The 22,580-nt window shown below is 46.5% G+C and overlaps 2 protein-coding genes across 4 annotated transcripts in view; one reads left to right on the top strand and one right to left on the bottom strand.

Moving 5' to 3' along the window:
- RECQL5 (RecQ like helicase 5) overlaps positions 1 to 1,296 on the top strand; it is a 37,431-nt gene extending 36,135 nt beyond the window's left edge. For 2 of the 3 annotated variants that reach the window (XM_044004958.1, XM_044004961.1), the window contains one exon: positions 167 to 1,296. In XM_044004958.1, coding sequence (XP_043860893.1) covers positions 167 to 427 — 261 coding nt within the window. In that variant the 3' untranslated portion in view covers positions 428 to 1,296. The remainder of the gene's footprint in view (positions 1 to 166) is intronic. The other variant, XM_044004959.1, reaches the window with a different exon arrangement.
- Positions 1,297 to 1,712: 416 nt separating this feature from the next.
- The window catches only part of MYO15B (myosin XVB), a 32,913-nt gene continuing 12,045 nt past the window's right edge, over positions 1,713 to 22,580 (bottom strand). Inside the window, 30 exon segments of the mRNA XM_044003294.1 lie at positions 1,713 to 1,769; positions 1,889 to 2,023; positions 2,214 to 2,347; positions 2,751 to 2,884; positions 3,106 to 3,227; positions 3,423 to 3,568; positions 3,959 to 4,055; positions 4,139 to 4,216; positions 4,332 to 4,361; positions 4,363 to 4,427; positions 4,548 to 4,663; positions 4,761 to 4,834; positions 5,055 to 5,125; positions 5,409 to 5,481; positions 5,635 to 5,695; positions 5,916 to 6,064; positions 6,770 to 6,939; positions 7,395 to 7,506; positions 10,807 to 10,948; positions 11,056 to 11,174; positions 11,895 to 12,013; positions 12,300 to 12,375; positions 13,333 to 13,392; positions 13,564 to 13,676; positions 16,991 to 16,999; positions 17,827 to 18,094; positions 18,328 to 18,415; positions 18,519 to 18,819; positions 21,398 to 21,514; positions 22,041 to 22,122. Of these exon segments, the coding sequence (XP_043859229.1) occupies positions 1,713 to 1,769; positions 1,889 to 2,023; positions 2,214 to 2,347; positions 2,751 to 2,884; positions 3,106 to 3,227; positions 3,423 to 3,568; positions 3,959 to 4,055; positions 4,139 to 4,216; positions 4,332 to 4,361; positions 4,363 to 4,427; positions 4,548 to 4,663; positions 4,761 to 4,834; positions 5,055 to 5,125; positions 5,409 to 5,481; positions 5,635 to 5,695; positions 5,916 to 6,064; positions 6,770 to 6,939; positions 7,395 to 7,506; positions 10,807 to 10,948; positions 11,056 to 11,174; positions 11,895 to 12,013; positions 12,300 to 12,375; positions 13,333 to 13,392; positions 13,564 to 13,676; positions 16,991 to 16,999; positions 17,827 to 18,094; positions 18,328 to 18,415; positions 18,519 to 18,819; positions 21,398 to 21,514; positions 22,041 to 22,122 (3,318 nt within the window).

Genomic DNA, 22,580 nt, shown 5'->3' on the forward strand with positions numbered 1-22,580 from the left:
TTTTCATTATTGCCAAGGAGGGCAAGGGATACTACCCTTCCTTGAGGTCTGTCATTCCCTTGTACCAGGAAAAATGCAGGGAGCCATCTCCAGAGGAGCTAGCTGCTAAGTGGTCTGGGGAGATGACAAGGCTTACCACCTTTCTCTCTGTCTTCCGACTTTCCAGGAATTATTTAAGGGCTTCGCCCGACACCTTTCCCACTTGCTGACCCAGAAGATGCCTCTGTGGGGGAGTGGTGAGTGCCCTGGGCCTTGCTTTGGGAGACTAAGGGGAAGCACCTTGAGGGAAGGGTACAGGGCCTTACCCTTCCACTTCTCTGCAGTGAAAGAAGAGGCTCAGAGGCTCATCAAGCAGTTTTTTCAAAGCCGGGCTAGGTGTGAAAGCGACAGTGATTGGCTGGACCTGCCTGACCCAGGTCAGAGATAACTGATGCTGGGGAGGAGGAGAGGACTGGCATAGCACTGGAGAGGCTATAATATCTGCTGAGAGCCCAGGGCCCCTTCCTACCTCATGCCCTGGGAAGCCCCCAGTGACTTCTGTCCTGTGCCAGGCCAGCGTAGGGAAGACTGGCTCAGTGCTGTGGGCTCTTGGCTTTGGAGAACTGGGGCTGGGGGCAGAAGAAGGAGGGGAATCCTGCTGCTGCTAGGGAAGAGCTTCCCCCTCACCCAGAGTCCCAGTGTCTGCCTATGCAAGAACCTTATTTGAGGGTGGCTGTTGTAAATACCTCCATCCCTTGGGGCTGGGACTAGAGCTCAGCCCATCCCTTTCTACCTGTAAAGCTAAAAGTCTCATCTTTCATTGCTGCTTCCCCATTTTTGTGGCTGGGCTTTCTTGGTTGGCTTCCTGGAAGAAGGGGCCAGCTCTCAGGGCTTCCTGGAAGAGGAGGAAGGCATTTGGAGGGTGCCTCCCCTATGCACTTTTTTTTTTTTTTTTGGTGAGGCAGTTGGGCTTAAGCGACTTGTCCAGGGTCACACAGCTGTTAAGTGTCTGAGTTTGGATTTGAACTCAGGTCCTCCTGAATCCAGTGCTGGTGTTTTATCCACTGCGCCACCTAGCTGCCCCCTCCATGCACTTTTTAATGTGTTGGTGGTACTACTGTCTGAGGTGCCCACATACCTACTTTCACACCCTCTACCTCCCTCTGAAGCCATATTGACTAACTTTGCTACTGGGTGTGTATGAGGCCCTGGGACCCTCTCAGAAGCCATACTTGCCCTGGGCCCATCTGCTAGGGTCACAATGGCCTATTAGTGTTTACAAATTGTAATAAAAGTTTTTATTCTGATCAGGTTCAACTCTGTTCCCCAGCGCCATCTGTTCTCGGTTCTACTCACATCTCTCATTCATGTTTACAAGACATCTTGATTGTTTGAGGTTTTATTTTCTTTGCATCTGTCCCCAGCAGGCCTGGGGCTGGACTTGGGTAAGGATGAGTGGGAAAATAAGTCCTGCCCCCTGATGGCCCAAAGAGCTGGGCAGGATCCAGCCGCTTCAGCTGAGCACATGCTTCCCAATTCCTGCTTGCAGCCCGGCCCCATCCTCATACCCAGGTTACCCATTCTCTTCTGCCCCAGCTTGGAGCAGGGGCAGGAACACCAGGAAGTGTGGAGACTGTGAAGAGTGGGAGTATGGAGGAGAGGGAAAATGAAAAAGAAAACAGTCTTTGTCTCCCCACCCCTTCCCCTTCCAACGCAGGATGAACCAGGCCAGGCTAGGTAGAGGTACTGGACTCCATTAAGAAGACAAGGGTGTGCCGTAACTCCTGGGCCTGTCAGAACAAAGTGGACATTAGTGGGGGCTCCCTTCTAAACAAGAGTCTGGGCTGTGGACAGAGATGGATCGGTGACTTGTTGGCCATCCTCCATGACAACATCAGAGGGCTCTCACCTGTGGCAGCTCAAACCAGATGGTCTTGGGGCTGGTGAAAGACCCATAGTTGAGCTCCAGCCCTGGGTTATCGTCCAGGGCGCTGAGCTGACGTAATTGCTGTATGTCCTTTAGATTGATGGAATAGCACTGCTCCTGGGGAGGGGGAGGACATGGAAGAGGGAGTGACTGACTCTGGGAATGGCACAGCATACCGGGAAGGGGAGCTGTTCTTTAGATCTTTGTGGGGGCCAGGGTAGAGAGATGGAGACTCATCTGACAGGCAAGGACCCAGGAGTGGAGGGCAGTTGTATGAGTGAGGGGAGGGGAGGAGAATCACACCCACGTGAGAACTAGGATCCACCAAGATGAGGTGTTGGCGGTTGAGGCCCAGTAAGCAGGGGGTGGCGATGGTTGGCTCACTCATCCGCAGCACAGCGTACATGGTATAACCAAAGAGAGGAAGGCGTCTCACAGCCTCTGCAGGCAAAGGGCAAGGATGGGGGATTAACCAACAAGTCAGTGACTCACACTGTTCAAACACTGATAATGCCTGCTCCTCCTCCCTGCAGTGGAGTTGGAGGATAAAGAGCATAGAAGGGAAAGTGCTTTGAGAGTCTGTGGGCCAGGATGTGACCCCTTGGCCCGTGAGGTGGGATGGGTAGGGAATGTCACTGGTGGGGAGTGACTAGGAACCCATAGACTATCCCAGCAAACCTATGAGCAGGGCCAAGTAGAGGGTGAGGGGAAGAGTAGAGGGCACTCTGGTGCCTTCCTCGACAGCTCCCTTGGCCTGTTCATCCTTAGCATGGTTCTGCTCTCTTTCCTTCTTGAACCCCCCCTTCGGTTTATTGGCCATTGCCACCCAAAGAAGGTAGCTCACCAATGAAGCTGATGTGTGCTTCTCTGCGGTTGTAGCTCTTCAAGGCCCTCAGCTGGCTCTCCACCAGATTCTCTAAGATCTTCAAATTCACCTGCGGCTGTAGTGTCCATGGGACATATTTCAGCAGATCCTGCCTGAGAGACATGTGGGTGGTGAGACAGCTCCTCCCTTAATACCAGACTAACTATATCTAAACCTAAAAGTGGGGGAGAGCATGGGGCAGATGAGGGAGGAAGGCTTTAAGGTAAGTGATGGGCAGGGTGGACTCAGGGGGTATTGAAGGAGAGAGAGGCTGACACTTGGGTATGGCACCCCCAGCATTACTAAGCCTCCCCATGCCCGTTTGGGCTCATACCCAGTGGGCAGTTTGCTGATCTCTCTGCCTAGATGCTGCAGGGCCACCAGGAGAGCTAGCGGGGCTTCAGCTTGGACCTGGGTGCTAACCAACAGCTTTCCCTGCAAGTAGTCCCGATGTACCTAAGGGAAGAGGGCAGATGAGGGAGAGCCAGACCCAGGAGCACCTGTCCGGGATGACTTCCTGGCTCCCAAACTTAGCCTCTGCTTCCCTCATCCATCCCTCCTCTCTGACCCTTCTCATTCCTCACGGTCCATTTCCCCCTCAGTCCGGGGAAGCAGAGGTGATGCTGCCTGAGGAGCAGGCCTGGGGCTGACCTGGTTGTAGTGTGTGGTGATGTAGATTTCATTGTCATAATGCAGTGGGGTATCCCAGGTGAGCCGGCGGCTGTGCAGCTCCACGTCAGTTTCCCGCACCACGTTGTTGAGGTACTCGTTGGGGTGCAGAGGCCTCACTAGTGTACCTGCCGGGACCAGCACAGGAACGTTCGCAGCTTGGCCTTCCCATCTCAGAGCCCTTCATGCAAGTAGAGCAGCTCTCCTCTAAGAGCTACCACTCCCCTTGCTTAAAGCATTTAAGCCAGCCTTCCCAGCAGCCACATAAAGGTGGTCAGCTGCCGCTCCTTCCACATCACCTTCAGATCTCCCGTGAAAAGACATTCGGGGGGGCAGCTAGGTGGCGCAGTGGATAAAGCACCGGCCCTGGAGTCAGGAGGACCTGAGTTCAAATCTGGCCTCAGACACTTGACACTTACTAGCTGTGTGACCCTGGGCAAGTCACTTAACCCCCACTGCCCCGCAAAAGAAAAAAAGAAAAGACATTCAGCTGGTTCCAGGCAGTGCTCCCCCCTCACCTTTTTCCTTGATGAGGAAGATGGCAAACTCTTGCACCTCTAGGGCTTCTTCAATGCCCATCTGGCCACACATCTCCGCCAGCACGTCTGCTGCCACCTAGTGTGTGAGTGAGGTCATAAGTGAAGAGGGAAAGGGGCTCTGCTCCCCACAAGCTCCACTGCTAACTTCCCAGCACTCACCGTAAAGGTCTGGATGATTGTCTTATATTCCAGACCCCCAGGTAAGTGGAGCAAAAGTGCTCGAGTTGTCTTCCCCTTCTGCCAAGGAAAGTTGCAGGATTAGAATATAGACCAGTTATTAGAGAAAAACAGTGACCCTAGGCCCCTTCCTCTCCCCTAAGGGACACTCAAAATGACCTCCCAGACCAAGTACCAGGAAAGCTTGCATCTCGCCAATGCTGGGGCAGGTGCTTGCGACCTCTGTATTTGACAGTGCGTTGTAAATGATCCTGGCATTTCTGGGCCAGCTCTGGGTAGAGATGGGGAGTTCAGGATTGAGATCATAAACTACATCTGGTCTTCTCCCCTTGTCTGGCACTTTGATTTTTTTGCACCCTCCCCTTTACCTCTCCTGTCCCCACCAATGTACCTTGGCTGGGGGCAGCATCCTGCATGTACTTGGTGACATAGGGCATGAGGGTGGGTGAGGGGAGGAAGTAACCAGTGAGGAGGTGGAGGAGGTACCATCCTCGAATGCATTGTTCCCTGAAAGGCAGAGATCAAGACAGCCTGGATCATCTCCACCTTCCCAAAACCCTATCATTTTCCTGTGTCCCAACTTCAACCTTTCCACAACACTCACTGTTGGGGGTTCTCTGTGACCTGTTTGATGAGCTGGCAGTAAATTTCATCTCTCAAGTTGTGTTCTCGGCACAGCTATGGAAATAGGAATTTAGTTTGCGGAGAGAGTTGAGTTGTGTTAGGACAGAAAAGTTGGGGAAGAGGGGGTTGGGGTTGGGGACAAGGGGGTGGAAATCAGAAAATGGGACAGAGCAATGGTCGTGGGGCACAGGATTCAATTCAAGGCCCTGTACCTGACAGGATTGGGTACTCAAGGACTCTCCTGTGTCCCCAGACTTCCAGCTCTGATACTCACCTTCAGCATCTCAAATGGTATATCCAAGTCATCTTTCTTCTTGGGCTGATCGCCCATAAATTGCATCACAGCTGCAGAGCAAAAGTGGGAGAAAATAGGTAGAACTAGGTGGGTGTGCTGGGGGTAGACTAGGTGGGGCTACCTTGAGTTCTAGGTCCAGATGGGGATGACTAAGAGCCATGGGAACCTGTGCACTTTGGTAATACTGTGGTAAGCTGGAAGTAAAGACTCAAGGAGAAAAGGAGTGGAGTCCCAGACAGCCAAAAGCACAATCCAGCAACCAGTATCTGTGGTGCTGCCAGCTAGTAGGTGCATTTGCCCAAGGTGTGCCCACAACAATAAAAGAAGACTCACCCCTGAAGTTCTCCACAGCTAGATTGTTCATATCATCATCAATTAAGTTGGTCAGAGATTTCTGGATGGGAACCTGAGGGTCAGAGTTATTTGGACAATGACCATGGGGCAAGAGTCCAGAAAGGCAACAGTCTACAAAGTCTGGATCTGCCCACCCTCTGTGCCAGTTGTCTGAAAGAAGACCACTCAGGAAGGGGTTAAGTTCCCTCTCACCCTGACCCCTTACCTTCGTATGTTGCACCAGGATTCTGGCATTATATTCTGACATCTCCACTGTCCAGCCCTCCCTAGATTAAGGACAAGGCCTAGTTAGGGCTTCATGGGGAGGAGACTGGCTAAGGACTAGTCAGAGGCCTTGGGGGTTGGGGAAATTGGGTACTCTCTCTGTTCCTGCTGTTTGGAATTAGGTGAGCAGATGAATTTGGGTAGAGGATCATGACCAATCCACAGAGAAGGGCACACAGTCCTAATGTGGGAATGGGTCCTGCCTAGATTCTGGGCACTCACGAGTTCTTTGCCTCCTGGAAGTAGTTCAGGGCATACTCCCACATGGCGTAAGTGTTGGTACCAGCGGCCAAAGTGGAGTTGACATCCAAGAAGACAGAGCTGGTCACCTCAGAGAACTCACTGGGTGCCTGGCTGGGAGTATGTTCACACTGAAGATACAGGAAACCCAATGTCAATCCAGTCACTGCAGTTGGCCTGTTTTGCAGGTTGGCCACTGTGGCTGTTTTCAAGCACCAGAACCTGTGTTTGTCTATGCCCCCATCCTATCCCCATGGTGTAACTAAGTAGATGCCTGCAGTACAACTGCATAAGGTGCAACATCAGAAGTCAGTCAAGCCAAAAGAGCTTTTATTGAACAACTGCCTAGCACCATGACTGGCTCTGTGCAAGGCACACAGAAGCACCCCAACAGTTTCCCTGCTCACGAGGAGCGTACAGGCTACTTGGTGAGACAAGACACACGGAACAACACTGGGAAGCGTTCAATAACCAGCTCCGTTTATCATCTGTTGGATTGGATGCCAAGTGCTTCACCCTTCACAAGCAGTCACAAATCCCCCTCCCCAATCGTGTGGGATTATGTCTTCAATTCCTTCCCTATTTCTTGGAGCACCAAGCCCTGCTCTCTACACAGAGTAGGTATAAGCTTAGTCCATCTCAACTGACTTGGAGTTGGATGATTTTTTTTCCTGGTAAGCCAAGGAATAGAAGAAAAGATTTCTTTTCCAAGGACTTGATTTTGTGAATTCAGGCCAAAAGAGTCCCAAGAGAAGAAGGTGTTGTTCATGGTGCTGGCAAAGTTGAGGAATTACTAGTTAGGCCTTTGGCCCGTCAGTTTCTCCACTCTCCCTCACCTCCGTGGCCCGGTTTTGTGGAGACAATCCTGATTCTCTTCTTCGAGGATTCCTTTGCCAGCTATCCCTCTGCTCCATGGGGAGGGTGAGGTAGTCAGGCACGGCAGCCACTTTCACCATGTCAGAAGGAAAGAGCCCAGATCGACCCCCAATGGAGCCAAATTGCCACCCTGCAAGTGTCAGATGGAAGCGATGCCAGGGTTAGAGCACAGGAGCATCTGGTGCCAAGCCTGAGTTCTGGACCTGAATACCACCTCCAGCTCCTGTCCTCAGCCCACACCATATAAGTATTCTCCCCTCCACGCCAGTGAACACAGATCATATCCTTTCCTATATTGTGCATCAGGCAGCTTTGTAACAGTGCATAAAGTGCCAGACCTGGACTCATCTCCATGAGTTCAAATCTCGCCTCAGACACATACTAACTGTGTGACCCTGGCCAAGTCACTTAACCCTGTTTGCCTCAGTTTCCTCATCTGTAAAATGAGATAGAGAAAGAAATGGCAAACCACTCCAGTATCTCTGCCAAGAAAACCCCAAATAGGGTCATGAAGAATCAGACAACTAAAAAAAATGACTGTACAACAACATACTATTCATCCCGGCAGGGCACGTCAATGTATACCTGGCTCGAGGGAGGCCATGGGCAGCAACTTAATGATGTCTCCATAGCGGAAGCTCAGGAGGCTTGGGTCATCAGTGACATAGCTCCGAAGGGCAATAACATAGCTTGAGTCCTGGAGAGGGAGAAGCAGACGGAGCAAAGGAATGCATTCTCTGTCTTCCTGCCCCCTCATCCTTGTCCTTTAGTCTTCATCTCCAATTCTTACAGTCTCTCACTCCCTTCAAAGCTCAACTCAAGTGTCTTACATGAAGCCTTCCCTTGGCTTTCAGTGCCACCCTTCTGAAATCACCTTGCATTTACTTTACAATATGCTTTGATTTTGCATATTTTTGTAAGCATACATGTTGTCCCTGGTCCCTTGACCCTGCCATGGAATGGAAATCCTTTGAGGGCAGACAGACTGTTTCCAATTGTTTTCTTTGTATTTTCAGCCCCTAACTCAGTGCCTGGCCAATCAAGTCAGGTCAATAAGCACTGAAGTGCTTACTATGTGCCAGGCACTGTGCTAACCACTAGGGATACAAAAAGAGGCAAAAATCAGTCCCTGCTCTCAAGGAATTCACAGTTTTATGGGGGAGACAACAAGCAAACAGCTGTGTACAAACAGGCTACATACAAGATAAATTAAAAATAATCAACAGAGGCAAGGCATTTACATTAAGAATTACCAGATGGGTACCACCTGACACCTATCAGATTGGCTAAAATGACAAAAAAGGAAAATAATAAATGTTGGAGAAGCTGTGGAAAAATTGGAACACTAATTCATTGTTGGTGGAGCTGTGAACTGATCCAACCATTCTGGAGAGCAATTCGGAATTATGCCCAAAGGATGATAAAGCTGTGCATACCCTTTGACCCAGCAATACCACTTTTAGGTCTTTTTCCCAAAGAAATCATGGAAAGGGGAAAGGGACCCACATGTACAAAAATATTTATAGCTGCTCTTTACGTGGTAGCAAGGAATTGGAAGTTGAGGGGGTGCCCATCAATTGGGGAATGGCTGGACAAGTTGTGGTATATGAATACAATGGAATACTATTGTGCTGTAAGAAATGATGAGCAGGAGGAGTTCAGAGAAACCTGGAGGGTCTTGCGTGAGCTGATGATGAGTGAGATGAGCAGAACCAGAAGAACCTTATACACAGTACCATCAACATTGAGTGTTGATCTACTGTGATGGACTATATTCTTCTCACCAATGCAATGGTACAGAAGAGTTCCAGGGAACTCATGATAGAAGAGGATCTCCAAATCCAAGAAAAAAAAAAAAAGAACTGTGGAGTATAGATGCTGAATGAACCATACTATTTCTTTTGTTTTTGGTGCTGTTGTTTTTTTTTTTCTATTTTGAGGTTTTTCATCATTGCTCTGATTTTTTCTCTTATAACAGGACTAATGCAGAAATAGGATTAATGTTATTATGTATATATATATATATATGTGTGTGTATAGATATCTATCTATCTATATCTGTATATAGATATGTAGATATAACCTATGTCAGATTACCTGCTGTCTAGGGGAGGGGGGAGGGAGGGGAGGGAGGGAGAAAAATCTGAAATTGTAAAGCTTGTATAAACAAAAGCTGAGAACTATCTTTACATGTAACAGAAAAAAAATGCCTTATATGTAAAAAAAAAAAAAAAAGAAAAGAAAGAATTACCAGATGGTGCAGTGGATAGAGCTCTCCAGGCTGAAGTCAGGAAGATCTGAGTTCAAATCCAGCCTCAGATTCTCACTCGTTTTGCTACCCTGGGCAAATCATTTAATCCCTATTTGCCTCAGTTCCTAGTCTATAAAATGGGGACACACTGAAGAAAGAAATGGCAAACCACTCCACTATCTTTTTATTTTTTTTGGCGGGGCAGTGAGGGTTAAGTGACTTGCCCAAGGTCACACAGCTAGTAAGTGTCAAGTGTCTGAGGCCGGATTTGAACTCAGGTCCTCCTGAATCCAGGACCAGTGCTTTATCCACTGCGCCACCTAGCTGTCCCCCCCCACTCCACTATCTTTGACAAGAAGACCCTATGGACAAAAGTCCATGGGGTCATGTAGAGTTGGACTGAATGACTGAAGAACTTGTTAGGAAGTGTTTTCTTATACTCCTGCTACTGACATGATGCTTTACCCCTTCTTAATTAGTATTGAGTCCATAGAGACTAGGCTCTGCAAGACCTTTGGAACTTTCACCTTGGAGTCCAGTTATCCTGAGAAGTGAGATTTCACTAGACCTAGACCCAACCATGTTCTTTTTTTTACCTGCAGCCACAGGCACCCTCCCCATCACACCCCTTCCATCTTGCTCTGGTACAATAATAAAACCAACACTATCTTAGACCTTTCTATCACTTTCCACTCACCACCCCTCTCTGCCTTCCCAGATCAAAACACTCCTCTATAGCCACCACTTCCTTTATACGTGTTGCCTTCTCCCCGCCTCCCCTTAGAATAAAACCCCCTCAAGGGTAGAGATTATCTTCACTTTCATTTTTATTCCCATTGTTTAGCGATAGGTCAACAGGCATTTTTAAAGTCCCCTAAATATTCCTCTTTGTAACTTCCATCCAGTGTTCCTGGTTCTGCTCTCCAGGGTTAAGGAGAGCTAAATCTAATCCATCTTCCACATGTCAGGCTTTAAATATTTAAAGGCAGCCAAATATTCCCCCTGAGGATCTTTGCTGCAGGGTAAACTAAGTCTAAATTCCTAGATGCTAGGTAAACTCTATTGGACCTTGAGAACTAAATATTGAAAGGGTTGGACTCACTTAGGGCTTCTTAACCTAAGGGTCCCTGAATAGATTTCATGCTCTTGGATGGAAAAAAAAAATGCATCTTAATTTTCACTAATGGGGCAGCTAGGTGGTGCAGTGGATAGAGTACCAGCCCTGGAATCAGGAGTACCTGGGTTCAAATCCGGCCTCAGACACTTAACACTTACTAGCTGTGTGACCCTGGGCAAATCACTTAACCCCAATTGCCTCACTAAAAAAAAAATCAATAAAATAAATAATTTTCACTAACTTCTAATTGAAATTCTATGTTTTCTTTGAATTATGATTTAATTTTTTTTTTCTGTGAAGTAGTCCATAAGCTTCACCAGACTGCCCCAAAGGGCCCATGACCAGTAACTTAAAGAACTTTTGGGTTAGATGATGCCTTAGGTGTTTCTAAACTTGTTCAAATATTCTATGATAATAGTCTATTGAGGATTAGAATATCCAATTGTGATATGGACAACCTATTATTGTCGTAGTTCTCTCCATAAGAACTTATCTTCCTCCTCCATACCTGTTGTCCAACCTCTGGGTACCCCCACCATCTACAGCTGTTACTCAATCTGCCTCCAATGACCCCTCCTCCCCTTCTTCAACTTTGCCCTCTTCCTCACCCCTGCCCCATGCCCACTCACTTTTTTGAGCTCATTCAGGAACAACTCCACCATGGACTTGATGACCTGGGCTTGAGTTGTGCGCAATATTAGTTGCTCATTCCTCAGGGAGAATTGGAGAATGCCATGTTCTTGGGCCGCCACCTCCAGGACTTCTGCAAAACTGTGGACGAAGGGCAGATCCTATTTTAGAGAGACGCAACTTATCTTTAAGGAAAGGGAAAGCTCCCAGTATGCCGGTGTCTACTGCTACCTCCTACCCCTCCTGACCTGTAGCTGCAGAGAGTCTTGAGGTGGTCTGTGCGGAAAGTGGCATTGTTTACAACTTTGAGCAGGCGAAAGCCCCGATGGGAAACAGCCAGAAATTGTACATCACTGCCATTCTCGCCCTGGAGGGAAATTCAGGGTCACAATGTTGACAGAGGAATCATGGGAATGGGAGGGAAAATCCCCAGGTGGAGTGAGGAGAGGGCCAAGGGAGACATGGGAGATATTCAACTCTGCTAAATTCATAAACTTTGAGGGGGTAGCTAAGAGGGGCAGTGGATAAAGCACGGGCCCTGGATTCAGGAAGACCTGAGTTCAAATCCGACCTCAGACACTTGACACTAGCTGTGTGACCCTGGGCAAGTCACTTAACTTTCATTGCCCCGCCCACCAAAAATAAACTGCTTCTTGAGTGCTATGGAAATATTTATGTTTGTCTGTCCATTTTGTCACTGCCATCAAGCTCATGGACTCCTTCCTGTTGGCAGGAGCTTTGTCCTGTTTCCCTTATCTGACGGGGAGCTTCTTCCCAAGGGCAAGGACTACTCTGTTAGACCAGGAGGAAGGAAGGAACCATGTCTCTCTGGTTAGACTGGGAGCTCCCTGGGGGAAGGGATTAGGTCTCCTCCTTCCATTCCTCTGTCCCCCCATAATGCCCAGCACATGGGACCCTGCATTCAACATGGTGGCTGACTTTGATGGATGAAAGACATGGGATGACATTCCAAGGCACCAAAAAAAATGCTTGGGCAAACTAGGACTCATGAGCAATGCCCCCCTAAAAAAAACCTGCACAGTTTCAGATAAAGGGCTCTGTCAGGGCTGAGTATGTTTACACTGACCGATACTCGGAAGATACGAGAGAAGTAATTGGCCCAGTTGTCCCGGGCAGCTACCACGATTCTTTTCTTTACACTGTCTTCAGTGATGGAACTGGCATCCATGCCCACCTTCAAGTCCGCTGTAGATAAGAGACTTTCTTAATTTGGCCATTACCCCCCTATCTTCCTTGACAATTCCCCTCCATCGCTAGGCCTTATCCCCTCTTGACTACCCAAGGTCTTAGATCCAAGGACTACTGCCAAATGGAGGGGTATGTCCCTTTCCAGAGACACCCCCCACACAGATACCTCCATCAGTTTTCCTCACCCCCTCCAATATGACTTTGGCTCTGAATGCTTAGAACACAAGATTCTCCCATATTTTTGACCACCATGATCAACCCCAAGGTTTCCTAAACCCTATACCTAGCATATCCTTCATCTTGCTCCGTTCCTCTGGGGAGATTCGGATACAGGACTCGGTGAAGGTGTCACGCAGGATCTGAGGATGTAGCAAAGTGTCATCACTATGGGGGCCTCTAGGGTCAGAGTCACTCTCCCAAGGAATGATCACAGATAGAAATACCAATAGTCCAAGACTCTTAGAGGGTAATACCTCTGTTCCCCGCCTCAGTATATCTTGATCTGTTCGTCTCTTTTTGTCTATGTCTCAGTCCTTTTCTCTCTCTGCCCCTCGATGCCTGTGTATATGTCTATGGGTATCTTTGTGTCTCAGTGTGTATATCTCATATCTTTGAGGGACATCTCTGGACATGTCTAGATCTCCATGTCTCTCAGCACTCCCCCTCCACCAACTGAAAATCAATCTTAGACATAGGGTGTGGTTGGGACTGTGCCTTAAGAAATGCTATGACGGGGGCAGCTAGGTGGCGCAGTGGATAAAGCACCTGCCCTGGATTCAGGAGTACCTGAGTTCAAATCCAGCCTCAGACACTTAACACTTACTAGCTGTGTGACCCTGGGCAGGTCACTTAACCCCAATTGTCTCACTAAAAAAGAAATACTATGACAGGCCCTATATTGCCCCAGGGTTCATTTAATTCTGCTGCCTGAAGGATTGCCAATCATTGATTAATGTAGGTTAACATCACCTCCTTTAAAGTGAAAATTCTCCTGGGAGAGATAACTTGAATTCATTTTATCAGATTGCTTCACAATCTACCCAACTCCCAATGTCCAAATGAAAGCAGAAATGCCCATTGACTAAGGATTGTAAGTGGGAGTGGTCAAGAGATGGAAAGGTAGGGAAGGGAAGAGCAGAGGGCTTCTGGAGGATGGAAGACAAGTGATGGGGAAGAGCAGATCCAGGGACCATAGCTGAGATTTTGAGTAGGCTGGGATAGCATGAAACCACTTGGACTGTCATGACGTGAAGGGTTATTGAAACAAATTTGCAAATTTTTTTCAGGGAGAGGGGTACGAATAATCTAGCACTCACTTGTTCACAAAGAAGTCTCAAACAGTAGGGGTGGCTGAAGTTTTCCCGGGGGTAGAACACCTGTGAGAGGTACAGGGAGATAAGAAAGGATCCCAAGGAATAGTGGAGCCATTGTCTGCATGGAAATGGGAAGGCCCCACTTCTGGCTAGCCCCCCACCTTCTACTGTGGCTCGTCACTTTCTCTAGGAAGGCCAGGCCAAGAGCATTGGGAGAAAGGGACAGGGCCCTACCTCTTTTCGAAGGAACAGCTTCCAAGTGGCACTGGCATAGGAAAAGGAAACGCTGCTTGAGGGACGAAGCAACTGGGTACTGATATGTTCATCTCCCATGGACAGAACTGGGCCTAGAGGTCAGAAAAAATAACATTAGGGACTCTGAAACCCTGTGCTTTCCTTTGTTGTTGTCATTTCAGTCATGTCCAACTCTTCATGACCCATTTGGGGTTTTCTTGGCAAAGAAACTGGAGCTGTTTGCCATTTTCTTCTCTGGCTTATTTTACAGATGAGAAAACTGAGGCAAACAGAAGTAAGTGACTTGCCCAAGGTAACACGGCTGATAAGTGTCTGAGGCTGGATTTGAACTCAGAAAGATGAGTCTTCCTGACTCCCTTTATCCACTGCTCCCTCTAGCTATTAGCACCATCCCAAATCCCATGAAGTAGCTAGGTAGCAAAGCTAGATAGAATGCCAGACCCTGGAGTCAAGAAGACCTGAGTTCAAATCCAGTCTCAGATACTGCCTAGCTTGTGTTACTTAACCTCTGTGTACCTGAGTTTCCTCATCTGTAAAACAAGAATTATAATAGCACCCACCTCTCCAGGGAGGTTGTGAGGATTAAATGAGATATCTGGAAAGTGCTTTCCAAACCTCAAAGCACTATATAAATGCTGGCTGTCATTATTATAATTAGTTATTGTATCCAATCAATTGCCAAATCCACAACAACTCTCTCTTCTGCTTTGTTCCCTTGCCATGACTAGTCCTTTAATTATGTACTTTGTGGTAATACCCTTCTGGTTGGTCTCCCTGCCTCCAGTTTCTCCTCTTCACCCCATTTTCCAGGAAATTGGCAAAATATTCTTCCTAAGGCACAAACCTGACTATAAGACTCACTTTATCAATAGCCTTCAGTTGCTCCCTATTGCTTCGAGGTTGAAAAAACAAACTTCTTAGAATCCCACAATATGATCCAAACCAACTATTCTAGTCTCATTTCTCACTGTCTCTCATCCAACACTTGACACTAATTCCGGACAAATGGACCACTCACTGTTAGCCTCAAGTCTTGGGGCCTCTCTGCATCTTCACAGGGTGATTGATTCCCTTTGTTTGTTTGTTTGGCAGGGCAATGAGGGTTAAGCGACTTGCCCAGGGTCATACAGTTTGTTGTGTCAAGTGTCTGAGGCTGGATTTGAACTCAGGTCCTCCTGAATCCAAGGCCAGTGCTTTATCCACTGCGCCACCTAGCTTCCCTGGATCAATTCCCTTTGAAGAAATGATCTCCATCCTCATTCCCATTCAGAATCCTCTCAGCTCTTTCAAGGTTTAGCTGAGTCGTCTTCTACTCCTTATAGCCTCACCTGATCCCAGCTGCTAAAAGTGTTTTTCTCTCTTCTCGAATATTCCTAGAACATTTAATCTGCATTTCTTCCTTTTCCCCCTCATTCCCTACCTTGTATAATACCTGCGTACACACTGTATCCCTCTCCCCCATAGAAGGGAGGGACCTTGTCATTTGTTTATCTGTGTATTTTCAGTGACTAGCACTGTGCATTGAAATAAGTATTTGTTATGGAAATGTGTTTTGCATGCCTACATATGTATAACCTGTGTCAAATTGCTTGCCTTCTCAGTGAGAGGGGGGAAGGGAAGAAGGGAGGGAGAGAATTTGGAATTCAAAATTTGAAAAAAAAAATGTTTTAAATTGTTTTTACATGTCATTGGGGGAAAACCAAAATGTTAAATTTAATAGAAGAAAAAAAAATAAGTATTTGTTAAATAAAAGATTGAGTCATCAGTGAGGGATAAGACTCATTAAGAATTCAATTGAATTCAATGAGTTCTGAGTTCAAATCTAACCATAGATACATAGTGGCTGTATGACTCTGGGCAACAACTTAACCTCTCAGTGCTCTGGGCCAGGGCTTCTTAAACTTTTTCCACTCCCAATCCTTTTTTGGGGGAGAAATTTTCATGTGACCCTGGATATATAGGTATATAAAATAGGTAACCTTTTACTATTGCCAATTTTTTCACAGCCCCCACATCCAGTTATGTGACCTCATGTAGGGTCACAACCCACAGTTTAAGAAGCTGTTATTGTTGTTTGTCCTTCATTCTCACAGAGGACCATGATATGGGGGAGATGTCATGACTTATAGTTAGTTGGATTTAAGTGAGGAAGGGCTGTGCAAAGTTGCCAACCTCACTCTCTCCTCCAGAGCCATCTGGGTCCAGATGACTGGAGATGGCCCTGGATGTTTAAGGCAATTGGGGTTAAGTGACTTGCCCTGGGTCACACAGCTAGTAAGTGTCTGAAGTGAAATTTGAACTCAGGTCCTCCCTACTTCAGGGCCAGTGCTTTATCCACTGTGACACCTAGCGGTCCCAGTTTAAGAAGCTAGGCTGTAGACAACTCCAGGACTAAATTGCCAATAAGATAACATGCCAACTTGCATTGCATAGGTAGAGGGAGTTCCCTTTATCAATAAAATCACAGATCCAGTTACTAAATCTATCTATATAAAGTGATACAAATTAAATTCCAGAAGGAGAAATCATGAATGAGGGTGGTGAGCCATAGAGATGGGAGTAGAAAGAGATCAGAAAAGGTCTCTTGTAGTGGGGAGGACCTGAGGCAGGTTTGTGGAGGTTGAGAGAAAGGAGAAAGAATTATTTGATGAGAGTCTCATTCCCCAGGGACCCCAAGAGGAGAGAAGAGAGTGAGGTAAAGAATGGCCCCTCAGGGCAGCTAGGTGGCGCAGTGGATAGAGCACCAGCCCTGGAGTCAGGAGTACCTGAGTTCAAAATCAGCCTCAGACACTTAACACTTACTAGCTGTGTGACCCTGGGCAAGTCACTTAACCCCAAATGCCTCACTAAAAAAAAAAAAAAAGAATGGCCCCTCAATCTCCATTGCCTTCAAGGTCAGCAGTCCTAGCCTTAGTATAGCCACCCCCACTCCAAATAATGTGGTCCAGTTCAATATAATAATAACTGCCAAAGCATTTATAATGTTATGTCTGTAGAACAAAGCCCTGTAATGTTTTCCTAGGAAAAATTAATGCTTTAGGTTAGGTATGCATGGATTTCCATTCTTATTATTCCTATCCTTTCAATTCTTGTCCTTAACCTTCTCAAATCCTGGAATATTCTTGGATATGGGGCAGTCCATTATTCCTTAGCTCCTTCCCAACCTCTAACCTCCATCCTTCACATGGTAGATTGGCTAGGGCACTACATTTGGAATCGGCAAGACCTGAGTTCAAATCTGAATTCAGACACTTACTAACCGTGTGACCCTGGGCAAGTCACTTAACCCTGTTTGCCTTAGTTTCCTCATCTAGGGCCTCTAAAGTTCTTTCTACCTCAATTTTTGGGGGGTGGGGGAAGAGGGGGCCTGGGTCTCCCGATCTCACTCAGGCTGGGAATACAATACCACTTGTGGCTGGATCCAAACCCTGAATACTGCTCAGTACAGAAGCTTTACCTGGCTCCATTTTTCCAACTTCCCTGTTCTCTCAATCTTAGTCAAATTGGGGGCCCTCTACTTCCCAGGGCCCCACCATATTGGTTCCAGATTTAGTATGGACACCTGATCATCTTTAGCCCAAACTCAAACAATCTATCAGCTTCCCCCAACAGCAGAAATCACAGATCCATTCCACCACCCTAGTACAGTTGTAAATCCATAGCCCTTTGACCAACTAAGTTACTTGGCTGGTGGCGCTTTAACACCATTCACAAAGCTGGGTACTCCAGCCCAGCTCTCCCATATTCAAAAATAAAAGTCTATCTAGTTAGAATAGTGAGACCCATCCAGTGCCAAAAGCCACCTGTTCAAGATAGCTGTCACTCGGGATGGAAATAAACTTGATTTAGGAACACCTTCTAGATTTAATTATAAAGCCAAAGAATCAGAAAATCTCAGAGTTGGAAGGGACCTTAAGCATTCCTTCAATCTCACCTCTCCTACCATGCCAGAGTAGTACAACCTGGAAACCCATTTCTCCCTAAAAAGGTCATGTAGAAAAAAAAAATTAATATATATTTATAAACAGGGGCAGCTAGGTGGTGGAGTGGATAAAGCACCGGCCCTGGATTCAGGAGGGCCTGAGTTCACATCTGGCCTCAGCCCCTTGACACTTACTAGCTGTGTGACCCTGGGCAAGTCACTTAACCCCAATTGCCTCACCAAAAAAACCCAATATATAAAAGGTCATCCAGAAACCTGTCTCCCAGAAACCCAGGATGGAGATGATAACAACCCTTAACGATGCCAGTAAGAGTGACTAGGAAGGGTTGGGGGTTGGGGGGGGGGGTCCTCACCTGAACTGGGTGGGTCCGGATTATCTGAGGAGGATAGAGGTAGAGGTGGGGGTGATGGAGGCTGGGGAATTGAGGTCACGGATTGAACTGGGGCAAACAAATCCATAATGGGTCTCTGCTTCTCCTTGATGGAACTAGAAGATTCAAAGGGGATGGAGGTCTTGGGCCGAGGTGCAACAGGTGGTGGGGAGTCCTTAGGGCTCAGAGGTGATGGCTAGGAGGAAATTGAGAGGAATTATTCATGGGCCTGTGCCCACTAGGCATCTTTCCCTTCCCTCAGAAGTCCTGAAGGTGACAAGTTGACCTAAGGCCATGAAGGGATGGGAAAGGGGACCAGAAGACTTTTGCTCCTTCCCACACTCAGAATTCCCCAAGAATGAAAAGGAACAGAAAAGGAGTCAGAAGTGTAAAACCCAGGATTTCAGGGGCCCAGTCCCTCAGGTTTACCGAAGGAGGCAGACAGTTGCCACTAAGACCCAGTTTGGCCAAGGCCTCATCCTTGGGGTCATTCTTCTTTAGGAATTTTTGAGGTTTCCTGGGGAAGGAACAGGGAGACAGAGGATCAGTCCCAGGGAAGCCTCCACACCATCCCTTTGGAAAGCTTTCCTCCAAGTCCCAGTAACCTCTGTGGCCCTGACCTGGTGGGCTGTATTGGTTCAGGCACTGGTGAAGGGCGGCTCTGGTACATCTTGATGATGTTTCGAATTTCTCTGCTGGGCTCTCCTTTTTGGGGGGATGGGTTTGAACTTCGTACCACAGTAGCTTGACGCCTTTCCTTAATCTCGTTTTGGCTTTTGGCTTCTGGGTAAGTGTCAGTTTTAGCTTCATCTGCTGTTTTGGGTCCAGCACCATCTTTATTCTGAGTTTTGTTTCCTCCTTCCTTTTTTTTAAGTGGTTTCTTGACCACTGGGGGAGGGGGACAAGGAGGAGGAGTAGGTGCTATAAGAAGGAAGGAGAAAAGAATTAGAATGCTAGTTAGTAATACTGGGGGTTTGTGGTGCAAGTCTCAATTATCTGTTCCATCCCCCTCTTCCTCTTCTTACTCCTACTTAGTATAAGACCTATTTCAATTAATTCTCCCACGGAGTCTATAGATACCATACTGTATCTTTAAACAACCAAATTAAATATTTTAGAAAGGGCAGTTTATGCTGGCAATTGGAAGTCCATTGAATATAGCATCAGATTTTTATTGACATGTTGATTGATTTTTGAGAGGTCATGGTGGTGATAAAACAATTGGGGTTAAATGACTTGCCCAGAATCACACAGCTAGTGTCTGAGACTGGATTTGAACTCAGGTCCTCCTGACTCCAGGGACAGTACTCTATCCACTGTGCCATGTAACTGCCCCATGTTGATTGATTTTGATAAATTTTCCCCCTCTTCTTTCTCTTAAAAAAAAAAATCCTTTGGGGGCAGCTAGGTGGCACAGTGGATAAAGCACTAGCCCTGGATTCAGGAAGACCCAAGTTCAAATCCAGCCTCAGACACTTGACACTTACTAGTTGTGTGACCCTGGGCAAGTCACTTAACCCTCATTGCCCCACCCCCCAGAAACATCCTTTATTTTAAGGGATGGTCCTTTGGGAGGGGAAAAGAGGAAGGATACAAAGGGAAATATAGACAATATAAGAGCAAAAGATGGTAACAAAAATCTAATTGGGGGGGCAGGGCAATAAGGGTTAAGTGACTTGCCCAGGGTCACACGGCTAGTAAGTGTAAAGTGTCTGAGGCTGGATTTGAATTTAGGTCCTCCTGAATCCAGGGCTGGTGCTTTATCCAATGTGCCACCTAGCTTGCCCCCCCAAAATCTAATTAAAAAAAAAGGAATTTCCTACTGTGAGGTATTTTTTCTCTTTGTGGAGATTAGGAGAGTTAGATATTCTTTATATTTACTCAGTATCTATGCAGAAGACAAAGAGAAGAAGCTTCTTTGTCAGAACTCAAGATGTTTTATGTTAAAAAGAAAAAAGAAAATCTTAAGAATAGTTTGTGAATGATCTTGATAAAATCTGTGTTTAGTCTAGAATAAATTTTAAGAATGTATTGTGTATTTTTTCCTTTCAAAAGAACATTTTTTTCCAGAGGCAACATATTCAAACCAATGGAACATGAAAATGAAAAGCATGAAAATAATTTTATGTATGGAATACCATATTAATTGTTCATGGGTAGGCAGGGACAACATAATAAAAGTGACATTTTTACCTAAAAAAAAAAAAAGTCTGTGAAGAGCAGCAAAATTCTAGAAAAATTTTCCTGTGATGACTAAAAAGAGGAGAAAGAAAAAGGACTAATGTAACTATGAATAGTGAAACTGTGTTTCTGGAAGTGAAATCATCTATTGTTATAATGAGGGTTTAAGGTGACTTTGATTGTCATAACCAACATACTGTATATGTTTACCTCTGCCTTTTTATTGCTAACTTCATTTGTTAATAAAATGAATATGAGTAATGGGTTCCTAGGAAAGGAGGCTTCTTCAGTTTATTTAACAAATAATATTTGAGGGGGCAGCTAGGTGGCACAGTGAATAAAGCACCAACCCTGGATTCAGGAGGACCTGAGTTCAAATCCGGCCTCAGACACTTGACACTTACTAGCTGTGTGACCCTGGGCAAGTCATCTAACCCTCATTGCCCCACCCCGCCCCCCAAAAGAGAGAGAGATATCAAAAACACAGAGACCCTCTGGATCTGACAAGATTAAACAAATAATATTTGATGAACGGGGATGATGGTTCACATCAATTAATTAATGAAAAGTACATGGCATATAGTAAGTGCCTAATAGGTTCTTGGTGACCAATCAACTGACAAAGGAGTTGCAGTTTTATTAACTAAGAAGAATAGAGGGGGCAGCTAGGTGGATCAGTGGATAAAGCACTGGCCCTGGATTCAGGAGGACCTGAGTTCAATATGGCCTCAGACATTTGACACTTACTAGCCGTGTAACCCTGGGCAAGTCACTTAACCCTCATTGCCCCACAAAAAAACAAACAAACAAAAAAACAAAACAAAAAACCTAAGAAGAATAGATCCAATATATCCCTAAATTGCTCTAAAGCTTGGAATGAAAAAATTAATTATGAGATTAGGTCAAGTGGCAGGCTGAATGAGGGGGTGACATACAAGTAAGTGGGATCAATCTACTCCACCTACCTTGCAATACAGAACCACAGAATGTCAAAACTAAAGGGGACTTTAGACTCTAGTCCAACTCTTTCATTTTTACAGAGGAGGAGAGCAAGGTCCCAAGTTTCTTGTTTTTTTTTTGTTTTGTGAGGCAATTGGGGTTAAGTGACTTGCCCAGGGTCACACAGTTAGTAAATGTTAACTGTCTGAGGCCAGATTTGAACTCAGGTACTCCTGAATCCAGGATCAGTGCTTTATCCATTGTGCCATCTAGCTGCCCCAAGGTCCCAAGTTTCACAGTCAGTTAGTCCGATAGCAAGGGCCAATGCCCAAGATTCCCACTTCCCAAACTAGGACTCTTTCTACAACATCACCCTCACCTTTGATTTCCTCTTCCTCTTCTTCTTCTTCTTCTTCCTCTTCCTGCTCTATCTTCCCCTGGGGGATGGGCACCTTTGCAGGTGGCTTCACCTTCTTCAACCGAATAGGTTCTTGCCCTGCCAGGAGATACCAGTATTGACACTGTCCCATCTTCTTTGCCTTCTATCCATTGTATGGCTGCCTCCCTCCTTCAGCAGTCCCATTGCCACCACAACTGCTTCCATCCCTGCTGATATTGGCCCTAGCCCTTATCATATAATAAGGGCCCTGTTGCCAAGCCACTCTGCCCCACTGGATACAGAAAGAGGACCTGAGTTTCCTCTGCCCTGGCATAATTGTGCTGGAATGATAGTTTAGAGCAAAGCTTCTTAAACTGTGGGTCATGACCCCATATGGGGTCACATAACTGGATGTGGGGGTCGTGAAAAACTTGGCAACAGTAAAAAGTTATGTCTACCTATTTTATATACCCATATACCCAGGGTCATATAAAAATTTCTCAGGTGAAAATGGGTCACAAGTAGAAAAAGTTTAAGAAGCCCTGGTCTAGAGAAGTTGTGTCAGGGTCCCAGTCTTTGAGCCCACCCTTCTAAATGTGAGATTATCTCTGCCTGCAGAGATCCCTTGCCTGGGATCTTTTACCTATCTTCTGGAAATAATCCCGTTTCTGCTGGAAGGTGTTGAGGTGCTTTGGAGTCTCCTCAACCTCGTCTGGAATCACTACCTGTTGGGAACAAGATAATGGCTACCTCCTCCCCCTTTCCCCAGACACTTGCTATACCTTGGCAGAACTCTGCCATGCTTGTTACCCATTCCACACCAACTGGGAGCTGGGACACATTGGCATCTCCTTCCCTCTTCCTTCTTTTCTCTTTTTTCCTTGATTAATGTTTTGTTTTGTTTTGTTTTGTGAGGCAATTGGTGTTAAGTGACTTGCCCAGGGTCACACAGCTAGTAAATGTCAAGTGTCTGAGGCCAGATTTGAACTCAGGTCCTCCTGAATCCAAGGCCAGTGCTCTATCCACTGTGTCACCTAGCTGCCCCGCTTTATTAATGTTTGCCCCCAAAGGCTAAGGCCCTAGAATACTCCATCTCCATTTCCACCCTTGGTATTGCCACCTGCCTGGTTTTGCTATAATGCTCCCCTTGGGACAAGACCCAACCTATCCCTGCTGGGAACTC

This window comes from Dromiciops gliroides, chromosome 4 (genome assembly GCF_019393635.1).
Source record: "Dromiciops gliroides isolate mDroGli1 chromosome 4, mDroGli1.pri, whole genome shotgun sequence".
Taxonomy (NCBI): domain Eukaryota; kingdom Metazoa; phylum Chordata; class Mammalia; order Microbiotheria; family Microbiotheriidae; genus Dromiciops; species Dromiciops gliroides.